The sequence below is a fragment of the Argopecten irradians genome, chromosome 3 (assembly GCF_041381155.1).
Source record: "Argopecten irradians isolate NY chromosome 3, Ai_NY, whole genome shotgun sequence".
NCBI lineage: Eukaryota > Metazoa > Mollusca > Bivalvia > Pectinida > Pectinidae > Argopecten > Argopecten irradians.
In genome coordinates this window covers 38126429-38150961 of record NC_091136.1, presented here as the reverse complement: position 1 = coordinate 38150961, position 24533 = coordinate 38126429, and the positions used below count along the sequence as shown (strand labels likewise).

The window sequence follows — 24533 nt, the reverse complement described above, 5'->3', positions numbered from 1 at the left end:
TCATATTTTTTATAAATGAGCCTGGTCCGACCCCTAGGGGCTGAGGGATTGGGCCCAAAAAAGGGCAAATTTTCTTAATTTTAGCTTTAAAATCCTACTCCTCCTTCATCCTTGAATGGATTCCATCTATATTTGGTGTAAAATATCATTGGGGAAGGACAATCATATTTTATATAAATGAGCCTGGTCCGATCCCTAGGGGCTGAGGGGTGGGGCCCCGAAAGGACAAATTTTCTTAACTTTAGCTTTAAAATCCTACTTCTCCTTCATCCTTGGATGGATTTCATCCATATTTGGTGTGAAACATCGTTGGGGAAGAAGGACAATCATATTTTATATAAATGAGCCTGGTCCGACCCCTAGGGGCAGAGGGGCGGGGCTCCAAAAGGGGAAATTTTCTTAATTTAAGCATCAAAATCGTACTCCTCCTTCATCCTTGAATGGATTTCATCCATATTTGGTTTGAAACATCATTGGGGAAGGACAATCATATATTATATAAATGAGCCTGGTCCGACCCCTAGGGGCAGAGGGGCGGGGCTCCAAAAGGGGAAATTTTCTTAATTTAAGCATCAAAATCGTACTCCTCCTTCATCCTTGGATGGATTTCATCCATATTTGGTGTGAAACATCATTTGGGAAGGACAATCATATTTTATATAAATGAAATAGATCCGACCACTATGGGCAGAGGGGCGGGGCCCCAAAAGGGCAAATTTTCTTAATTTAAGCTTTAAAATCCTACTCCTCTTTCATCCTTGGATGGATTTCATCCATATTTGGTGTGAAACATCATTGGGGAAGGACATTCATATTTTATATAAATGAGCCTGGTCCGACCCCTAGGGGCTGAGGGATTGGGCCCAAAAAAGGGCAAATTTTCTTAATTTTAGCTTTAAAATCCTACTCCTCCTTCATCCTTGGATGGATTTCATCCATATTTGGTGTAAAATATCATTGGGGAAGGACAATCATATTTTATATAAATGAGCCTGGTCCGATCCCTAGGGGCTGAGGGGTGGGGCCCCGAAAGGACAAATTTTCTTAACTTTAGCTTTAAAATCCTACTTCTCCTTCATCCTTGGATGGATTTCATCCATATTTGGTGTGAAACATCGTTGGGGAAGAAGGACAATCATATTTTATATAAATGAGCCTGGTCCGAACCCTAGGGGCTGAGGGGTGGGGCCCCGAAAGGGCAAATTTTCTTAATTTTAGCTTTAAAATCCTACTTCTCCTTCATCCTTGGATGGATTTCATCCATATTTGGTGTGAAACATCGTTGGGGAAGAAGGACAATCATATTTTATATAAATGAGCCTGGTCCGACCCCTAGGGGCAGAGGGGTGGGGCTCCAAAAGGGGAAATTTTCTTAATTTAAGCTTTAAAATCCTACTCCTCCTTCATCCTTGAATGGATTTCATCCATATTTGGTGTGAAACATCATTGGGGAAGGACAATCATATTTTATATAAATGAAATAGATCCGATCACTATGGGCAGAGGGGCGGGGCTCCAAAAGGTCAAATTTTCTTAATTTAAGCTAATGTTAGCTGGCCCACTTCCTGTTTTCAGATTTTGGTCTCCAATCTCAATGAAAATTGGTCTATAGGGGTTTAAATTAATGCCGAACAACATGCAAACATTTTCATTAAGTCTTTGGTTTTCCAAGATGGCCGCTGGCCCACTTCCTGTTTTCAGGTTTCAGTCTCCAATCTCAAGGAAAATTGGTCTATAGGGGTTTTAATTGATTCTGAAGGGGAACTTTAGGTGAGGACAATCATATTTTATAAAGGACCGAGCTAAGACCCATGGGGATAGTATGGCGGATGTCCAAAATGGAAGCTTTGCTGAAATTTGGCTTTAAAATCCGTAAATGGGTTACAACCATATGTGGATGAAGGGCTACCAAGTTTGTTCAACGAATGACATTTACCTATTTCAGAAACTTACATATTCAACTAAGGAGTTCCTTGTATTGTTTATATTAATTGTTAACCAATACTTTATACTGTGACTTTGTTGTTTTGTGCAATGAGTCAGATGACCGTTAAGGCCCATGGGCCTCTTGTTTGTCATTCTTAGATTGTGATGGAGTCTATACTGTTAGTGTGGGGCTAGTTTTTTGTCACAGTTAATTTGTTTATGGTTTTAATGCGATATTACCACCTTATGATAGAGAAAGGCTCTGAACAAGGTTACTGTTAACTGACTCACGGACTGTTTATCATGTTAAGGTGGTTTCCTTTTCTATTTCTCCAGATTAATATCTTAAGTTCTGCTATCAGTAGAGTGTGTGTTTGGTGTGCACTTTGCTAGAGATGTAATGATTTTGTATCAACTTGCAGATGTTTACATGCAAGGTGTGTTCAAGAGGTCCACAGGGCCTGAGAGTGAAGCTCTAATTAGGGAAGAAAAATAAATCTGAGCTAGATAGAAGAATAGATATTCCTTAACACTGGTTGGTGCCACAATACATCAGGGATTAAAGGGTCTCTAAAGGCTGTTTTAGGCAGAGGTATTTCTGCTTTTATAAGAAACATGGGTTATTTTGCAAAATTTGGCTGAAAAAATCCTTTGAAGCATTTTTGATTAAACTTGTTTGAATGTCAAAAAGGATTTTGTAAATAACATTACATTACAGGATATAAATTCCTGTCATTTGATTTTATGGTGATAAACTTACCTGTTTGTAGATGATATTACATGGCTATCATCATTACATCTCTTTTAATATTCTTTTTTAAATAAAGTAAGGAATATGTGAAATAAGTTATGATAAAAATGGTTTTTATATCTGTGAGTGGATTTGCAATACAGAGACCAAAATTTCTTTTCTTACAAACCAACAGGCGTTTTCTTGAGTGGGTATCGACCCTTAAAGATTTAAAGTGTTTTAAAGTGTTATTTTTATCTCAAAACACATTTGGATTTTTTTCCCATTTAATGTATAAATTTTATTGGTCATTTCAGTAAATTTCATCTAGCCTCTCTCAGCATCCTTAACATCTGTGAGATAGGAAGTTCCATTCCTTTGAGGGATCGACTTTCCTTTACCAAAATCCATCCATTACGTAATCATTCTAATTCACAGGGGCAGCATAATAGAATTCACCATTGTTTAACCACCAAGACCATTCCGCTTGATTCCTTGTCGAAATATAAACGGTTGATATTGTAAAATAAATTCTCAATATATTTTGTATTTTTCCAGGGCTAGGAAAAACAGCGGAAGTAGAGCTACGGAAACCAAAGCCTGCTGAAGTGAGACTAGGCGCAGAACTGTCCTTAAAATGTATTGTCTCCGGAAATCCTGAGCCAACTTACTTGTGGTACCACAATAATTTCAGGTGAGTACAGTAGTCCATGTGTCTGCTAAGACAGGGGTATAGGACCGTGGGGTTACAGTTAAGATAGACCAGGGTCAATTACAGGTATTATTTGGTGGTAGCTGGTGGCTAGTTCTTGGGAAAAAATCATGGTGTTCTTATGCATTTTCTTTACGTGGTTCAGAGTAAGATGTTGAGCTCATTGAATTTGTCCTAGTTTTGCTTTGCATGTCTAATTGCAAAATATGGTTTACTGGGATGTAAAACAATGACAATAAGTATGTGACGACATGACACTCAGTGTAATTGGTGGCACAAGGCATACAGAGGTGATAGGATACTGAGGAATATCGCCTCCTCTGTATCTGTACTTCTACATACACCTCAGGGGGAATGGGACAATGCTGATATCTCATCAGCCATTGGTGGAAATGGTTTGGATAGCCAACATCTGCAGTGAAGTGGTCTTGGAACAATCTCTCGCCCATTACTCGATGTGAAGACGGGATGCCATCTCTCTACGAGCTCAGGTTTACTCCTCTTGGCAATTCTCAACCTACTACCTAGAAAAGTGTATTTCTGCTCAAATTGTGCATTATCGCCTTAACCAGCCTCCAAACAAAAAGCAGATGATGTTACTCTCAAACATATGTGACCGGGGCATCCGTAATGGTCATAAAAACGGAGGAAAATTGCCCAAACTTGCCATGGGAACTCAGAATTGTGGCTCCCAGCTAGGATGCACATTTCATCAAATATTTATATTATTTAACATTTTAAAAGTGTTTAAAGTACCTGAAGAGCTTTGGTAGGTGTCAATTTTTACTTGCACCCGCCACAAAATGGGGCATGTATATAGTGTTGCCCATGTTTGTCCCACTTGGTCCTGTCTCATCTTGCCATGTCACATCCTGTCCCAGCCCTCAGAATTCATATTTAGGCGGGGATAGGTATGTCTTAAGACATTACTCATTTCTCCTTTTTTGCCATGGTTTTTTGGGTGGGAGAAGGGGGGTGTGTAATAATATATTTTTGGCTAATTTTTTGCAGGACCTCTCTTCAGACTTAGTTAAATGGTTCGAAGGGGAAGGGAAAAAGAGTAAATGAAGATAGATAATTCGTGAGCAATTTTATAATTGGATGCTTTGATCTGGACTCATGGTGGCCATCAACAATCCTAAGATTCCTACTGGGTCTGAGACAAATTTGCTGAAAACATGATGGCGAGGGGTGAGATTGGGGAGATCAGATAGGCTTGATACATCAGGAAGTCCATTTACCCAAAGCAGATAGCAACTGAAAACCTGTCTAACCATTTTGACATATGGTCATTTCTGATAGCAGACCTAACATATCTGATCTGGCCAATAATACCAAGGCAATGTCTACGGCTCCTTTGATTTTTAGAATCCTATTGTAAACACTTTGTAATCATACTACTCACTATCAGGTCCTCAATAGATGATACAATGTGTATAGTTGCTTTAATTTTTCATAACTGATTGCGTCCCCATTATTTAGCCTCTACCAACCAAACATTCAGATATGTAAGTTGCTAAAATCTATAACAGATCTGGTTTAACTGCTCCAGCCAAATAATGGTATATGTCACAGTGTAATGATTTCAAGGTCACTACTTATACCCCTGGCAGGCCATGATTTATCTGCTGGTATACAGATTTCCATCAAGATTAACCTCCCTTTGCACCACACTCCATTATATTTAGCGTTAAAAGACCCATTCGTTTCCTGTTATAGTATTAAGGCACACTTTCGCTGAAGAGAGGTTAGATTAAGTTCCCATTATATCGTTACACCTGCAACCCTAACATACGTTAACGCATGTCAGATGCATCCAATCATATTGGTAAAAAAGATCCAATAGCCAATTAAAAGGCCTCAGCCTGAAACTGAGAATTTCAGATCAGCAATCTTACTTAGTTTATAGGGACCCTTGAAGGCTGTATTCTAGTGTATATGTAAACGGTGGGTTCCCCTTCTCTCTGTAAGATAAACGACTCAGGATAACGTGATTTGTTTTCCTTTTTCCAGTGTTAACTGTTGATCACCTGGTTAGCTGTAATGGTTCGCAACATTTTTCGAGAACGCTTATTCCAAAGGGAGAATTTTAAGGTTTTAATACATTTTTTCACAATTTCTTTTTTCCAAAATGGAAGTTGTTATACAGGTATCTTCTACAGGGTGTGCACTTTTGATGGGTCATCATTCTTAGATTGAATACTTGAATTTTTTCATCCTTGAAGTTCAAGAGGACTGTATATATATATAGATGTAAAAAGGAGTTAAAAAGTCATTTATTACACAAGTTACTTGCCAAGGCAATCACCACTTGGATGATACTTTTGATAACTTTGTAGTTTAAGTGAATTACGAAATGTTGGTACCACAGTGTTCACAAAATATTTTGGATCATAATAAAAAGTTTTTGGGGTTCCTATATAGTCTACTGTACTGCCAAGATTATCAGATGCAACATCTATTTGAACTGTGTACTTCTCTGAAATCGCAAACACGTAAAATGGGACCAAGGCTTCACACTACAGCCTCTGTAAATGTTGTATTTGTGTCTGACAGTGTGTTACAGAAAATTAATTCTCTGTATCTTGTACATTGGGATTATCGCACTTGACAAGAAGGAAGCGAGATGTTTTTATCATCTACAGAATTGCATTTTGGCACGTTAATGTTTTTCTTGAGTATGCAAATAGGCCCAGCAGCCATTCTAACACTAGAAATGTCGGTAGAGATTCAGAGTAACATAAGTCCGTAGCTATTGCCTTACAGATGACAATCACCCCTTGCCTGTCTAACCCACTTCTCTTATGTAAATATGCTATATATCCTTGTTTGAAAGTGTAAACTGAAATGAAAAACAAGTTTATGCACTTGCTGAAAATTGTTAAATTTTAAGATTAATTCAAGGGCTTTGGTATGGCGTCCTACTTACCAAAGTTAAGAAGAAAAATGTCAAAACTTAAAAAATACCAGCTGCTGACTACTCTGAAGGGTCTGAGTCCTACTGTACACATGAACATCAAACACCATTCAGGCCTGTCCTCGCAAAAATAGGTTTCAAGAGGGCCTCTTGCTTCAAGATCAAGCAAAAATTATATTTGGCATTTTAAAAACAAAGAATCACTTCACACCGAATTGTCTGTTGAAGACGCTAATGGGAACAGTTTTCAATAAGTAACAAGTTCTCTATTTAATATACAGGAGCAGAAGATAAAGTGTTTGTCATAAAAAGTCATGTTAAACTGTTTCAAACGTTCTCGCCAAACCTCTATTGCTTTCCTGGTTTATGTATTTTCACCATCATGACTGAATTTATTAAGAACCTCGTAAAACTTTTTTTGAATATTATTACCATTTGAGACATCACATAAATTTTTTTTCACGTTTTACCAATGGAATCAGCTCCTGTAGTGAAAGTTGTGTGAACATTTGTGTACATATCTGAACGCTAAAAAAGAGAAAAAGAAGCAAATATGCAAGTATCGTTCCCAAAATTCTTGGGTTTTAGAGCGATTCCAATTTATGTGCAAATTAATGTTTATTTGATATTTAAGTCTGACTGCTTTGTAAAAATAGTATGAATTTCAGCAGTTACAGAAACAAGAAGATATTATGTAATAGCAACAGAATCCATCAGCTGAGGAATGACGAGATTGTAGGAACAACACTAGCTCATATTCTCTCTGACGGCCTTCCTCGTAGGGCATTACACATTTTCTTACAACATTCAATATCATGTACTTTGAGGAAATGTTCATACCGCTAATGATAAAACTAATTGTATCGTTTATCAAAAATGTTTCACTTTAGGTGGGGCTGGAGAATTCAATTTAGGACAAGGGAATTTAACTTAACACATCAAAATTACGAGTAGCCAGGCTCAAAATGGCCAAATCTGATTGGCTGTGAGAGAGTAATAATATCTGCAGTAAATTTGTGTAAAAATAAAATCTTATTGAAAATAATTAAGTGTTTGGAAGGGAAGTAAGCAGCAGGTGTTGCGTTGTAGACAACTTGAGTCTGGGACAGGCGTGGTATGTTTGGGGACTAGGGCTCTTACAACTAGGCTTTCCTCTTTACATTCCAAAAATGTATACAATGTTTGGTCGATCAAGGAAATGGCTATCAGCTGGAAATGAAAATCTTAGCTAATAAACGAGAGAGTATTGCTACCAATGACTGTACTCCTGCCTTAGGATGATATAGGCCTTCCTCTACATAGCCAATTGGTGGCGATGTACACCTAATTCAAGTTCAATCTATACAGATGATCTATAAAAGATAAGTAATTCTCGTCATCAGCCTGTGTTACATACATTATATGTATGTAGATAGTAACGATGATTTGTCTATCTCCAAAACAACCAAACGAAAAGTGTTGAAAAACACTTTGTACAAATGTACAAGTTAATTCATATAGGTCAACAGGTCGATCACAAGACAGACAGCATTTATCACAGAATCGATTAACCACAGACTTAATAATGTAATGTTTGTGCATGTATATATGTCATTGGTTATATGACATGATATGACCCAATATGATGATGTGATATCAGGATTAAATGAATAGTATGACAAAATGGCTGCTTCATCTCATGTTGACTTTGAAATCCTTTAAACTACTAATTTTTATGTGAAGAAATGAAGCTGAATTTTTTGAAAGTTTCAAAAGGAAATTTTATAATTTGAAACTTGTCTCAAAATGTTTGCTTGCAAATTGCTCGCATTTATGAATTAAAATTTGCTGAGACTAATTTCATAAAATCTACGATATGGATTCAAAGTGGAAACATGGAAAAGTGTAAGAGACTTCCTTCTTGGCATTGAATACATTGAATTCTGCCATTCCATATCTCAGAAGTTTTGATCATGGTATGCTTGTGTTTGTTCCATATTTCACATGTCAAAGTATTTACCAAACATGCCGCACAACTTATTAAGGATCTGCCATATATTAAGGGTCTGCCAGATATGTGAATGCATGCAGCTTGGAATAAGTATGCAACAAAATATTGCAGTCTGTGTAATATGACATGGAGGCCATAGGCTTGATTTAGGGAGCTGTCACTTCTGAGCTGTGACATTTATAATGGAAGTGATAAGCACACTGACATTGTCTTAGCGGCAGATTTTAGCCCTACAGATGGGGATCTGTCAGACTTTGTTACGTGATCAGAACAAGTAGCCTCTTGGTTGGTTTTGAAGAGAGTGTATCCATTTGGGAAATCGGACTCTCAACCTTGGAAATTCCAGACATCTGGAGGTGTTTGTGAGAAAATGCTTCCTAAATATTGACAATTTTGGTTGAAAAATGAGACATATCTAGAAAAAATATTTGTGTTCAAAATTTTCTCAGATAAGTATCACAAGGAAATGTTTGTTGTACCATCTTAATTCTGACTTTGGTATTTGTTTACAGATGCTATCATTTGGTTCTTGTGATAATATTAGATGTAATTGAAAATTGCTGTGTCTGGACAAAAATTGAAAATGACATGTCCCTTAATTGTGATAGTTGCAGAATTTTAAAAAAGAGACTGTGGAGATGTCAGATTTCAAACTGAAATCAATCCTCTTTTAGAATAGATTTAATGAGATTTGAAAATGCCTTGACTGACAATAAAGATGTGTGTAGTGATGAAAGTTATCACTAAGTATACTTGTGTTCCAAGAGGTAATTTATAAAGTTGTAGTACTCAGTGAATCCTCCAACCATTTTCGGAGTTTCTAGATTTTACTGATTCTTAGTTTAATAATAAGGTCAATGGACGATGTGAAACCAGGTCAAGCTTGGTTTCCTTGGCAACAGTCAGCTACATTCCAATTGTCACTTTGGCATCAGAACAAGTTGCCCCTTAATTCTTTGGTTTTACTTCTTTTAGTATTCTGTTATCAGAATCCCTAATTGCTGATTCATTGCCATCTAACATTGAGAGAAGTAAGAAACTCGCAGATCTATCCAAAACCTAGCCTGACTTATGGAAAATGGTGAAATATTTCAGCTGTGGCCTGTCACCCTAAAAACGGTTAGCTTTGTGTATTGTGGGATTAAGAAGGGGTTGGTGATAGACAAGATGTACCACTAGGGCACAGTGATCTTGATAAGACATGTTCCAGGCATCACAAGTCTCCTATCTCCGACACAAATCCAGCTTACCCAAACAGCGATGATTGAAGCAGAAGTCCTCCACCATTCCTCATTGCTACATTTGATTTCAGTAAAAATTTCTGCCACTGTTTTAAACATTTCATTGGATATTTACACATTTAATTATGTGACTTTTTTGTACTCTTATGTTCTAAACTTCTTTCTATTGGTTGGTCGTATATAGATATATTGGTAAAATTAACTGGGATATCATTTATCAAAATTTTGATAGATGATAACGAAGTCAATTTTAATTGTCATAAAGTCCTGCTTATATATTATAATTAATTGTCATCAGTTTGTGTGTGTTCTCTGCTGTCTACTTATCTTCCAAATATACTATCAATTTCTGTTCACCTTCCATTATGCATCATCAATTTCTGTGCACCTTTCAAATGCATCATCAATTTCTGTGCACCTTTGAAATAAAGAATCAATTTCTTTGTATCTTAAAATGCATCATTAGCCATTTACTCTTTCAAAATGCACAATCAATTTAGATAAATAACCATATATATAATGATTTCTGATGATGATTAATTAGAGAAATGATTACCTAACGACTAACTGCTCTGTTGGGACATAATATTTCAACATCCTCAGCAGCATGTATCACATCAATGTATCTAAGGCTCCAGTTCTTGGAGATACTGCTGCCGATCAAACTTGTTTTTTGTTAATTGCACATTTTGTTTGCATTATAAAAATGGAATGTTGTTAATGGCAAATATTTGAAATTTTTAGTTGTGAAAATGAAAGCACTTGTTGGTTTGTGTAAACATATTGAACAGTTCTGTAACTGTTGTACAATTGATTACAGAGGTATTTACTTAGAAGATCAATTTTTCTTCAGTTTTATTTAGGTAAAGTTGTTTACCAATGACAAATAGAGAATGAAGCCTAGAGATCTATTGGGGAAGTTGATGTAGAATATCAGTAATGATACATTGGCCTGTCTAGGGGGAAAAGAGGCAGGGTGGTTTAGTTGTCTGACTTTCTACCTTTGGACACCAAATTCAAGATAAAATTAGGGCAGTTGACAGGTATGCTACTGACAGTAGGTCTATGGCTTTTCTTTGGGTACTCTGGCATTCATCACCATATTCTGGAATATCCTTAAATGATTCATGCTGTTGATAAAACATTTAACAAAACAAAGAAAAAACTGACCAAAAATCTAGTCTTTGCTTCATGATTTGCTGCACGATTTCCCATGTGATGGTTTCATATATGTACATCAGGATGCTAAGTGTTGTATTTTCTACAAATAAATGTTTGGGTATATGTTGTGTGTCTATTATACACAGTGGGGTGATAACTCTTTCTGAACCTATCACATCGGTCATCTGAGGTCGCAGCTCCGGCTAGATAAATAACGGCAGGTTTATATATAGATCAATAATAACTCTCCTTTATTAATTATTGATGGCAGACAAATCGCCCTAACACTCTTATACTTATCAGCCGATTGCTGCAGCTGCTGTTGGACAAACTGACCACTGGTCATCACCTGTCCATGCTGGATTGATTGGTAGTTATTTCCCCTTTTCCGTGTGTGTTGCTGATGTATAACAGTAGGTAGTAAAGTGGCTACAAATGGTGGTCAGTGTATTTGACCAATGGTCAGTTCCTGTTAGTTGTATCATACATTTATGGCTGAAATCACATCAATAGTAAAATGTATCAGTAATTGCTAAGCTGGCTAGCTTTTAGGTCTCAAATTTTGGCAAAGAATTATTTACCCTTCAGTTTGAAAATTATCCTTAGGAGCAATACATCATATTCAGTTGAATTTCACTTATGAGAACTTGATATTCACAGCCACAGGGGGTCAGTTTATTATAAACAGCAGGAATAGCCATTTAGACAGAGACATTTAGACAAAAATGTTTATTGAATAATATGTAGAGTATTTTGTTACAAATAAAAGACATGCCTGCAGCTGTGTTTGTTTTAAGGCTCAGTGCAATTATACGTAATGGATGCATGTCTTAATTGTTCAGAAACATTCAAAATGACTTGTTTGGTTGTTGTTGACTTGAACCTTTCGAAGGCTATTCAAGATGGTTTTTTACAGAAACTGCTGATATCTTGTAGCTCTTATTTTCATGCTGCTTTCACAATTTTCATGCTGCTTTCACAATTTTCATGCTGATTTCGTGCTTCCTATGATAGAAACATAATGGAAATAGTTTATGGGAGTTTTAGTGTCATCCTCATGGTCACAAGAACATTAGCATCACATAATTAACGCCAGGCTGTGTCTTAAATGGAAATGCTGTAAATTGTCCAACACCACAAACTGCTGATAATGACATCCAGTGTATGACCTTTTCATCTCCAAACCACCAGGTATTAACGAATTTCTAATGAATACCATACAGGAAAGACATATTGTAAGAGAGACATCCAAGCCCTGACTGTCTTTACATCTGTACACTGAACAGGAATATAGCGTAAAGCAAATCAGTTTTTATCCCTCTGAAGTATGCGTAGGAAAATAAATCATTTTTGATTCCGCCAGCACATTGCCATTAGTCAAATAAATACACTGAACATATCGTAGGTTGCTGTGTTGCTGTCTGTGTAGATGTTGTGTTTAAAAGGACACGCTCTCACAGATTACCAACGTTTATTACTCAATGAAAGTCGTAATACAAGTAATGTTATGAAAGACAGCAATATGTATAAATATCAAGACCTTTAATTAATTAACCAAAATAAATGGAAAATCATTTTGTGTATTAGTACAGGTCAGCATGATCACTAAGTTTCTTTTATCATTTTATTATGTAAAATGATTGCAATGGAATCAGAAAGTTTCCCTTTAAGATTTCATTCACAGATTTCCCCTTTCTTGTATGAATGGAAAAAATGGATAAGAAAATCAAGGATCAGTCTTAAAGTGAACGGTCATTCCATGGTGGTGGCCAATTAATTAATGCTTTTTGGGATCTTATCGTTTCTCAAAAACCTGGAAAGAAAACAAGGAAACACATACATCAAAACTGCTATATCAATATCTATGTAGCTATCGGTCAGTTAAGGTGTCTCAATACATTACCAATACCCTTATGTCTAGGTCATGATTTCAATTCCCACATAGGGCAGTTGCCATGTACTATAAGTCTATAGTTTGTCTTTTGGCACTCCTCGAGTATTTGCATTGGACGTGTCCTTAAATGACCCTGACTGCGATTAAGACATAAAACAGAAATAAAACTAAGCATTTCTAGCTAAAAAGACAATGCAAAAAATTGCCTTTGTTATGCATGAACTGTTTTTTGTCTGTAATTAAGTGGCAAGTAGCTTGGTCGACCAGTGACCCCAGGATCAGAACAACTCTCTGGGCGACACTGATGTTGATAACTGTAAGAAAACTCTGCGAAGCTGACTTTGATGATCGAGGCAGCAAAGTACCTGTTTAATTATACCAAGTAAATGTAACAGGTGTACATCTCTTTATGGTACCTGTGTGACTTACCTCAGGTGTGAGGTGAACCACTCCAATAATAGTCTACACAGTAAAAGGCTATATCCCTGATTGTGTTTATATAAACAAACAATAGATTATTATCAATTGTATTGATGTATTGGTATTATCTGCTATTTTGTTGGTTTTCACTTTTATTTTGTGCTTGGCTTTCCTCACCTGGGATTCGGATACTGGCATAACATTTTGTTGGATACTCGCATAACATTTTGTTTACTATCAACAAATTCTGTCGGTAATAAAGAAGGATGTTCCGGGGAAATAGTTAGGCACATTTCAAGTGTTCTAGCAGTATGTATAAAGGAATTGGCAGTAGTTGAATGATGTCCTGCAGGTTCCAGAAAGAAATTGATCAAACATTTGATTTGTTTTCTTGAGAACTGCTGAGAATAGCTCTTGAACTTGTCTTTCTGCCAGCATATTGTTGAGTTTGGTGCAATTTTACCAATTTGAAGGAACTAAAGTGCCATGTTTTCAAAGAAGTAATAATGCACCTTAATTCCCAGTCAGAAGTGATTTGGACTGGTAATATCTGTAGTATATCATATATAACAAGGAAACTAGCAGTATTACATACAAAATGACAATAAAAAGTGCTTAGATATTGGATTTACAGGTAAAAACTTCTTTGTTACATGTCTCTTAAAACATGCCTCTCTTAGAACTGAAAAAAAATCAAGCACACCATCAGATAATGGTGAGATTTGGCTGGGGTCTGTTTGACCTTCAAAGTAAGGAAACTCGATCAGGTCAAAGCCATCCACACAAAATTAAACTGCTGTCTTTGAAGGAAGTTTGTAATGAAAATCACGATTTTGGCTACTGAAGCCTCAGTCTGCCTGTGTTTTGACAATCACTGCTGATGTTGTATCTTGTTTAGGGTTTCCAGCATTGTTGAGTGTTTTTCAGAAGCTTTGAAATGGCCGTACTAGCCTCTGGAAGGCTTGCTCTCAAAGAAGGTTCAATGTTATGCGTTGTCTGATAGTAGCAGGCTTGATGCTGTGGTGTCACTCTGTTTACACAGCTACCTACACAGGAGACTTTGATAGTGTAACCAGTGACACTAAACAGATCCCAAATTGGCTTTTAATGAAGCAAATAGCGCCATAAAACAGTTCCAATTTGTCAGGCTCTGACAGTCGAAATGACAGGAAGTGGTGTATCCAACCAGAGTTTGTAATCACAGTATCTTTTCTTGTTTCTTTAAATTTCTGGCGTTTTAGAATTCATGGTGAGAAGCAAAGAACTGATTTTATCAGAAGTCATTACTGCATGATGTCATAAATTTCTATCTCTGAACATTTTATCAAAAGTATGAACTCGGTTTGTACATTTCTACCTCTGAACATTTTGTGAAATGCTTTTTGCCAATTCCATAGTTGTTTTGGTGTCTAGTTATCTTGAAATGACTATCTGACATGTTTCTTTTATCAAATATCATAACCGAGGACATTTGCTAAAGACTTTGTACTGTGCTTTGTTTGGTATACATTATAAGTTATTCACACTTAATCTACAAACACTTAATTACATTTCTTTCATGAAACAGCAAAATGCAAAAGAAGTCTCAAGTGACTTGTATTTCTTTTCTTGGTTGCTTCTTGTCCAAAAGAGCAGTTTATTGCATGGTTAAGGATGTAAACATAAAACCTTTTACCAGATTGATTTATACAAGGCTACAGTGTAACAACCATTGGCCAGTGTTTACCATTTAGTATGCAGGTGGAATCTGAGGGTGAAAGGTCACCATGACCTTGACCCTTACAGAATCCAATCCACCATAAGAGATACTGTTGTTGAGAGTACGCATCCCTTCCTTACCTTGGTCCCACTATTACTTTGTAACCAGAAACCTATTGTTCTGCACATGTTTCTTTAACGTCTGTCAAAAACATCTTGATTTGTCAGATGCGACCTCTGACCCCTGCACAAATGCATGGTTACCCTACACCCATGTATGTAAATGCTGTGCAACAGGGTGAAAATTGTTTGTACATAAACAGTATATGTGATCTGTAGTGATTTTTTCCCTACCATTATATCTTTGTAAGGGGATTTTTGTCTATCAGAATGATCTATAGCTTCGTTCTGACCCCACATCCCGAGAAAATTCCTCATAAATTCAAACTACTATATCTCTTTACTGACATGCTTGTTTTTTCTGTCTGATTTTTGGTTTATTACCATGTACAAGACTTGAGGATTAAAGACTAGGATGCTGTGACAGGCTGCAGCCTAATGTATAATTATATAGAGTTATATGCTAACTCATGCTCCACCAGTATTCAGATCCTGCTAACTCATGCCTTGCCAGTATACTGATCCCTATAATGTAAGCCTGTTTATAACCTTGATGTGAATTTTACCATCTACTCATCCCCAAGTTTTTTTTTCCTCCTCACCTAAGAGCTTTTCAAGTGCTGAAGAGAAAACAGAAAAATCCATTTACTTCACTATTTAAAAGTATTTTGTAATTACTTTCTTAATAGTCATTTAAATTCACATTAATGATAATTACTTAAAATACCAAAAAGTTATCCAATGAAAATGGATTGCTTTACTCTATCACCATGGTAACCACAAGAGGGCGCTAACAGGGCGAAATGTCAGGTCTTTTTTTCTTGTGGAAAGATGGACAGGTTGGATAATGAGACCCAAAGTTTGTAAACACTGACCCAAAGTTTGTAAACATGATCAGGATGATTGATTGATTAGGAATATAAGGGTGGAGGTCTTTAATACAAGAAAACATTAACCTTTAACCTTTGGTCAAATGTTGCTTTTTAAAATTACCAAAATATTCATCATCAACTGTTCTCTGGATTCTATTTCTATAGTCTTGGTTGCATCAAGAATTTTTCCCTACAAAATAAATCTGCCCATATGTCTCATAAAAAAGCATACTGGTTTTAATGAGATAGTTAATTTATCAATCGGGAGGCTTCACCAAGTGCAATACACTGGAGTTTTTACCTAACTGTACCAGCTCACTGTTTACTAAACAAGTTGGCCTGATAAAATTTTGAAATTAATTACCATAACATTATTTTGCCACATGGTTTATTTCAACACAACCAGGATGGATTCCTGTACTGGTTGTTATTTCAGCATGGAAATTTTACAAGATATTACACCGGGGGCATCAAGGGTGTTTTTGGGTATCAAAATGATCTTATATTAGCCCCTCAACCCTGTTTTACATTTTGGTATATGTATTTCCAATATATATGTCTTCTAACAATGATATGAAAAATTTGAAAGAAAATGACTTTTGAAACCAATCATTTTCTGTAGGCAAATGTTTCTTAAAATTAGAGTATTAAGTTGTATATAGATTTTAAAATACTAGTTGTAATAAAAATATAAATGTTTAGCTGTATATTCTGGAGTTTTTCAAACAACTTCTGTACTATATGATATCAGCCCGGGTGGCACAAGGATTTGAGACGACTAAACGATGCCTACACTACTCGGAACAAATTTGTGTACTATAAATGTATTTTGTCACTAAAATGAAGATAAAGTTTGTACTTTTAACCCATGTTAAATTTTCTTGCTGCTGTAAATTTCAGACTGCTCAATGTTAAAGATCGGAAGAAAGTATCAGGGAATCGGTTTCGGATCACAGGAGTGACTGCAGAGGATAATGGGATATACTCCTGTCGGGCGGTGAATGTCGCTGGGGCGGTTGATAGCCCAGTCAAGTTCCTCCTAAATGTGAAAGGTAATCTAGAAAAAGCAAAAGATACATTGTACATTGCCTGGCCCACAACCACAAAAAATATCAAATATGTAAAAATGCATTTATCTCAGTCCTAAATATTTTTTTTTTGATTTACAAATATTTTAAACATTGCAATCCATTTCAGAAAAAGAAATTTATCTCTGAAATGAAATTGTTTGACTGATATGACATGAATGCCAATTTTTGCGTCTACTGATATTTATATATGGCCAAGCAGTAATATCTAGAATGTACAAACAACTTTTTCTGTGACCTCATTTAAATGATCTCCAGTCTTACCATGGCTATGACTGTCCCTTGGCGCCTGATAACATTTAGATCATGACCTTGACTTTCACAAGGTCATCTTCACCATCTAGGTATCCACAGTGATAATCATTGTCACCCAGAAGTTTTGATCAGCGCCATCTTTGTTTTCTATGAAATTAGAGTAAGTTGTGTAACATTTTATACCTGTGTTGTAGTGGGCAGCCCTTCAGTGCCACACTGTAACGTCTGTCTAGCTGTCTATAGGAGGTTAACATAGGAATGACAGGGAGCATGTGAAAGGCCTGGTGCTGTAGCCATGCTCTCTAGCTGTCATACAATTCATCTAATAGGAAAGACTCTATAAGAATGGCATTTACTACATCACAGATTAAAGGACATTGATTTTAATGAAAAAAACATAGCTTCAATAGGATGGAAAATCAAACACAGCATCATTTATATTGTTGAAATAAAACAAAGCATTTTACTAGAACGGATTCTTTATCCAGTGTTAGACTATAAGTCTATCAGATTGATATAATGATTATAACTTGTGGAAATATACAAAAACTAAAAAATAAAATTTCACTCAATTCAGATGTTTTTGCTGTAGACAATGTGTTTAATCACAATGTAAGGACAACAAGAGATACTTTTGTAGTTGAATGATATTGGAGTCTGTGTTGGTCATAAAATAACTACAACAAGCAAAGCATGTGGGTAGGCTATTATCGTCACCACACTGTCACACAGTCTGGCTAAAATGTGACTCATTTTGACATATTTTTTTTGTGACAGTTTTGCAACAGAAGATGTCGAAAATAAGTCATACTTAAAGCATACTTATTGTTTAATTAGCTTATATTTCAGTTAAATCTGCATTAGCAACCACCTCTTTATAAAGGTCATTTGCCTGGTAAGATCACTTTCTTCGGGTCCAAAATGGTCAACTTCAACACAGTTGGACATGCATATAAAGCCCAGTAGAGTATATATATCAAGGCCTTATTTTCCTTGTCCATTTGTAGTCTTTATAGGCAGGTTTGACTGTATAAGTTAACAATAGAATTTGTTTTTGAAATGGTTTTGTAATTTTCACCGTTATTTATGCTATAATGTTCCAGCACCAAACACGCCACACCTGATAGAGCCACAGTTTACCAGGTCCTTGTTAGTCCTAAAGAACGAGGAAGCCAGACTGGATTGTCCGTTCATCAACGCGTCCAGAATAGAATGGTTTGATGACCATGCCAAATTATCAAACAACACCAGGTAAAAATCACAATCTTGTTGACAGCTTTGTCCATCAATGATTTGTCACAATAATTCAGTCTGGTGCTCCCATTTGGTTCAAACAGATGTGTCTCATTGATATTCAAAATTTGTCATGTAAATTTAACTGTGATCCCCTTATGGCAAGTTCAAATTGATGTTCATTTTAAATATTGCTATGAAAGTGACCTTTGTTTATATGACCACTTTGTTTATCGAACCCCGGCCAGCTAGGTGAAAGACGAGCAGCTTAACCACTACACCACCAGATCAACGAAATAGGGTTACCTGGACAATACTTATTAGATAGACAGAGATATAATGACAATAGGGTTACCTGGACAATACTTACTAGATAGACAGAGATATAATGACAATAGGGTTACCTGGACAATACTTACTAGATAGACAGAGATATAATGACAATAGGGTTACCTGGACAATACCTACCAGACAGACAGAGATATAATGGCAATTACCTGGACAATACTTACTAGATAGACAGAGATATAATGACAATAGAGTTACCTGGACAATACCTACTAGACAGACAGAGATATAATGACAATAGGGTTACCTGGACAATACCTACTAGACGGACAGAGATATAATGACAATAGGGTTACCTGGACAATACCTACTAGACGGACAGAGATATAATGACAATAGGGTTACCTTGACAATACCTACTAGACGGACAGAGATATAATGACAATAGGGTTACCTGGACAATACCTACTAGACAGACAGAGATATAATGACAATAGAGTTACCTGGACAATACCTACTAGACGGACAGAGATATAATGACAATAGGGTTACCTTGACAATACCTACTAGACAGACAGAGATATAATGACAATAGGGTTACCTGGACAATACTTACTAGATAGACGGAGATATAATGACAATAGGGTTACCTGGACAATACCTACTAGATAGACAGAGATATAATGATAATAGGGTTACCTGGACAATACCTACCAGATAGACAGAGATATAATGACAACAGAGTTACCTGGACAATACCTACTAGACAGACAGAGATATAATGGCAATTACCTGGACAATGCCTACTAGATAGACAGAGATATAATGACAATAGAATGACAATAGGGTTATCTGGACAATACCTACTAGACAGGACAGAGATATAATGACAATAGAGTTACCTGGACAATACCTACTAGACAGACAGAGATATAATGGCAATGACCTGGACAATGCCTACTAGATAGACAGAGATATAATGACAATAGAATGACAATAGGGTTATCTGGACAATACCTACCAGATAGACAGAGATATAATGACAATAGAGTTACCTGGACAATACCTACTAGACAGACAGAGATATAATGGCAATAGAGTTACCTGGACAATACCTACTAGATAGACAGAGATATAATGGCAATGACCTGGACAATACCTACTAGATAGACAGAGATATAATGGCAATGACCTGGACAATACCTACTAGATAGACAGAGATATAATGACAATAGGGTTATCTGGACAATACCTACTAGATAGACAGAGATATAATGACAATAGGGTTATCTGGACAATACCTACCAGATAGACAGAGATATAATGACAATAGAGTTACCTGGACAATACCTACTAGACAGACAGAGATATAATGGCAATGACCTGGACAATACCTACTAGATAGACAGAGATATAATGACAATAGGGTTAATCTGGACAATACCTACCAGATAGACAGAGATATAATGACAATAGGGTTATCTGGACAATACCTACCAGATAGACAGAGATATAATGACAATAGGGTTACCTGGACAATACCTACTAGACGGACAGAGATATAATGACAATAGAGTTACCTGGACAATACCTACTAGACGGACAGAGATATAATGACAATAGGGTTACCTTGACAATACCTACTAGACGGACAGAGATATAATGACAATAGGGTTACCTGGACAATACCTACTAGACGGACAGAGATATAATGACAATAGGGTTACCTTGACAATACCTACTAGACGGACAGAGATATAATGACAATAGGGTTACCTGGACAATACCTACTAGACAGACAGAGATATAATGACAATAGAGTTACCTGGACAATACCTACTAGACGGACAGAGATATAATGACAATAGGGTTACCTTGACAATACCTACTAGACAGACAGAGATATAATGACAATAGGGTTACCTGGACAATACTTACTAGATAGACGGAGATATAATGACAATAGGGTTACCTGGACAATACCTACTAGATAGACAGAGATATAATGATAATAGGGTTACCTGGACAATACCTACCAGATAGACAGAGATATAATGACAACAGAGTTACCTGGACAATACCTACTAGACAGACAGAGATATAATGGCAATGACCTGGACAATGCCTACTAGATAGACAGAGATATAATGACAATAGAATGACAATAGGGTTATCTGGACAATACCTACCAGATAGACAGAGATATAATGACAATAGAGTTACCTGGACAATACCTACTAGACAGACAGAGATATAATGGCAATGACCTGGACAATACCTACTAGATAGACAGAGATATAATGGCAATGACCTGGACAATACCTACTAGATAGACAGAGATATAATGGCAATGACCTGGACAATACCTACTAGATAGACAGAGATATAATGACAATAGGGTTATCTGGACAATACCTACTAGATAGACAGAGATATAATGACAATAGGGTTATCTGGACAATACCTACCAGATAGACAGAGATATAATGACAATAGAGTTACCTGGACAATACCTACTAGACAGACAGAGATATAATGGCAATGACCTGGACAATACCTACTAGATAGACAGAGATATAATGACAATAGGGTTATCTGGACAATACCTACCAGATAGACAGAGATATAATGACAATAGGGTTATCTGGACAATACCTACCAGATAGACAGAGATATAATGACAATAGAGTTACCTGGACAATACCTACTAGACAGACAGAGATATAATGGCAATGACCTGGACAATACCTACTAGATAGACAGAGATATAATGGCAATGACCTGGACAATGCCTACTAGACAGACAGAGATATAATGGCAATGACCTCGACAATACCTACTAGACAGACAGAGATATAATGACAATAGGGTTATCTGGACAATACCTACTAGACAGGACAGAGATATAATGACAATAGAGTTACCTGGACAATACCTACTAGACAGACAGAGATATAATGGCAATGACCTGGACAATACCTACTTGATGGAGCCATTCCTCCAGACATGTCGATAGATGACAAATATGTTACGAAATACTTTTTAATTAACATCATCAGTACCTCATAGGTCATTGTGTTGATCTGAATAGAATTCCAAAGTGGGTATTGATCCCGTCGTTTTAGATTGATAAAAGATTTAATTGAAAGCATAAAGGTTATATTGGTAAAATACAGGTACAAAATGTTACATTAATGGTGTCTTTATACAGTGTGGGGACAAATTAAAGTCACATAGTTGTTAGCATTCTCATTAAGTAGTTTCAAGTATAGCAGCGAAAATGGAAGTGTATAGTTATCGATGGATTATGAATTAAAATACGACTTGGCAAACCATTGACAATTGTGAATCAGAAAATATGATAAATAATAAACTTTTAAAAGTACAGGTAACATAAACCAGGCCATGCTTAGCCTTTATTGCCCTATGTACTATATCATTTAGTTTAGCTTCGTTTATATCACTTTCTTTAGAGTTGTTTGCCCTTGGCTAATTTTTGACACTAGATGTTTCTTAGAAATAGATACTTTATCATTATGCAGAGGATTTTCCTGCAGGAAATCTTGGTACATTTTGAATAGTTCTTCAGTGGAATACTTTGTATGATGTATGTTGACAGCAAATGTACAACAAAATGGGCAAGCTCTATTTCTCAAATGAAATTATTATACTTGGGTAATTAGAATTGAAATCAATACAACATTTGATATTAAGCCTAAACAGCCTAAGGAAATCCTGCAGAGTTTTCTGTAAAATGAATAAGATTTAGAATAGGTAGACTGCCTGTCATAACTCATCCATCGCACCACATTTATGATAGGTTTATTGTTTTTGAGCCATTTTGGCATTGCCTTAATTAGAAAGCACCTGTGATAGACGAACTTAGCCTACAGGTGCACTAATTAAGCCAGTAATGTTGTTATGAAATTTCTACCGACATTTTTACTCTTATGTAATCCATATGGTTTGTATATCTTCCAGACACACAATCTTCAACAATGGATCGCTGCACTTTCCGCGAGTACGTCAGGCAGACGAGGGGTTCTACAGATGCGAGGGACTGGGTGATAATCGTGCGATCCCTGCCCAGCGATTTATGTCCCAACTCATATTAGCCCGTAAGTTAACGTATCTTCCTTAGCTTCTAACCCAGCTGGTTATTCCAAATCACTTCAGATAGCTCAGCAGAAACAAACAACTTTTAAATGAAATACTAGATCTGCCTTTAATTACTATGTATACATTAGACATTGCTTTTGTTCCAGCATTTTTTGTCGAGCATTTTCTGACTGAAAATCTTTGTGAATTTTTTCCAATGCTATGTAAATTGGAATTTAAACACCAGCATGTTGTGTACATGATTAGTGTATAAGGTTACAGTGCCAAGAAACGGGGATCTTTTTAGTTACAGCTGGATGTTGCGATTTGTTAGCTAGTGTGTTATACTTTTCTGCTAGTCTATAATTCTGTAATGTTAATGTGATAAATGGCCGAGTCCTAAAAGGTATTGGTGAAGGTAGTTATTGACACATTTCATCTTAGCTCTGGTACATATTGCCACCTGATGGTGCAAGTTACAACACTTTCCTGTGTAGTATATTTTTCCTCATTTGACTTATTCTTTAAACTTAAATTCTGTATTTCAAATTCTAATATGCTTACCTCCCTGTAAAGAGGTCAGTGTAAGATTTCATTAATTTATCGCTATTATCGCTATAAACTATTTTCCATCTCTTACACTCCTTCTTGTTTCTTGCAATTTGATTCTAAACATGAAAAGTGGGTGAAAAGCATCCCTCAATCCAGGTGCACTTTTCTTTTAGACCATTGTTTTCTTTTTCATTTTTTACTGTTTTTTCTTCTTCAAAATAAGAGGGTATTTACTAATTGATTTGGCTAATGGAAACTTAATCACATTGCGTCAACAAAGGTCTCAGATTTTTCTTTAATTTGATCTGATAAAATCTTCAAAATTTAAAACAATTTTATTTTCAAAACTGAAAAAAACAGATGATGACTTGTGTGTAGTGTAGGGAAGGGGCTGGAGCGATAATTTGTCAGTGTTACCGTGGTGACATCGGAGACACCCCAGATGGCACGGAGGACTTCCAGCCCAGGCTGTACCCAGGTCTTGGTGAAATGGAGAGGAGAAATTGGTGTGGGGGTTAAAATGTGCTATCTGTCTTGTTCAGGCTAATGGGAAAAACCCTCCGTGCCTATATGTGACAGACTGTATTTTCTGAACTCTAGGATAGCAACAAAGACAGATATAAACTCACAAACAAGTTTACTATCTCCTGGTATTGCACACACATGTAGGATCTTTGGATCAAGTCTCAATATAGTACAAGATTTTAGAAATGAGTCTCTTGGAAGTTTTTATTTTCGCAAGAAAATATTAAAAATTTGTATTTATACCTTTTCAAATTTTGTCTGAAATCAAGCGAAGTGTTTTACAATCTACAATATCCATCTATACAAATAACAGAACTGGAGTGAGCCACATAAACATTATGAGATCCTGTGTGTTCCTTTACACCGAGTCTGTTTTCCATTCCAATTAATGGCGAGGTGGAATTGTATACACCAATCACTTTCAAAGTAACAGCCATGTTGAATATTTTGAGTATATTTCTGTGTAACCTTTCCTGGTACAAAACCATTAAGTATAACATGCCATTCACAATCTGTGACTAAAAAAAATCATTAGGGAGGTACCCTGACCCTTTTAGCCGAATACCTACTCAACGATAACTCAATATCAAACTGTTTATGTATTTCTAAAAACGCACATCTCTAAAGAAATGAACTTATAAACCCTAGAGTAGAGTTAATGCTATCATTTCGATTATAAATTGTTTTATATAAAAAAGGAAGTCTATCTTAAAGGATTTGTTATGGAGTTGTACAGAAATATTCAAAGTTTCCATTGCAATCAAGGCACCGTAGATACGGTAAAGTCAAAATCATATATAAAGTTGTCTCATT

The 24533-nt window shown here is 36.2% G+C and overlaps 1 protein-coding gene across 2 annotated transcripts in view; it reads left to right on the top strand.

Annotated features, from left to right (window-relative positions):
- Positions 1-24533, top strand: part of LOC138318487 (inactive tyrosine-protein kinase 7-like) — a 125239-nt gene that overhangs the window by 75523 nt on the left and 25183 nt on the right. For both annotated transcript variants that reach the window (XM_069260893.1, XM_069260892.1), the window contains exons 3-6: positions 3215-3350; positions 16582-16733; positions 18128-18275; positions 22527-22663. In XM_069260893.1, the coding sequence (XP_069116994.1) occupies positions 3215-3350; positions 16582-16733; positions 18128-18275; positions 22527-22663 (573 nt within the window). The remainder of the gene's footprint in view (positions 1-3214; positions 3351-16581; positions 16734-18127; positions 18276-22526; positions 22664-24533) is intronic.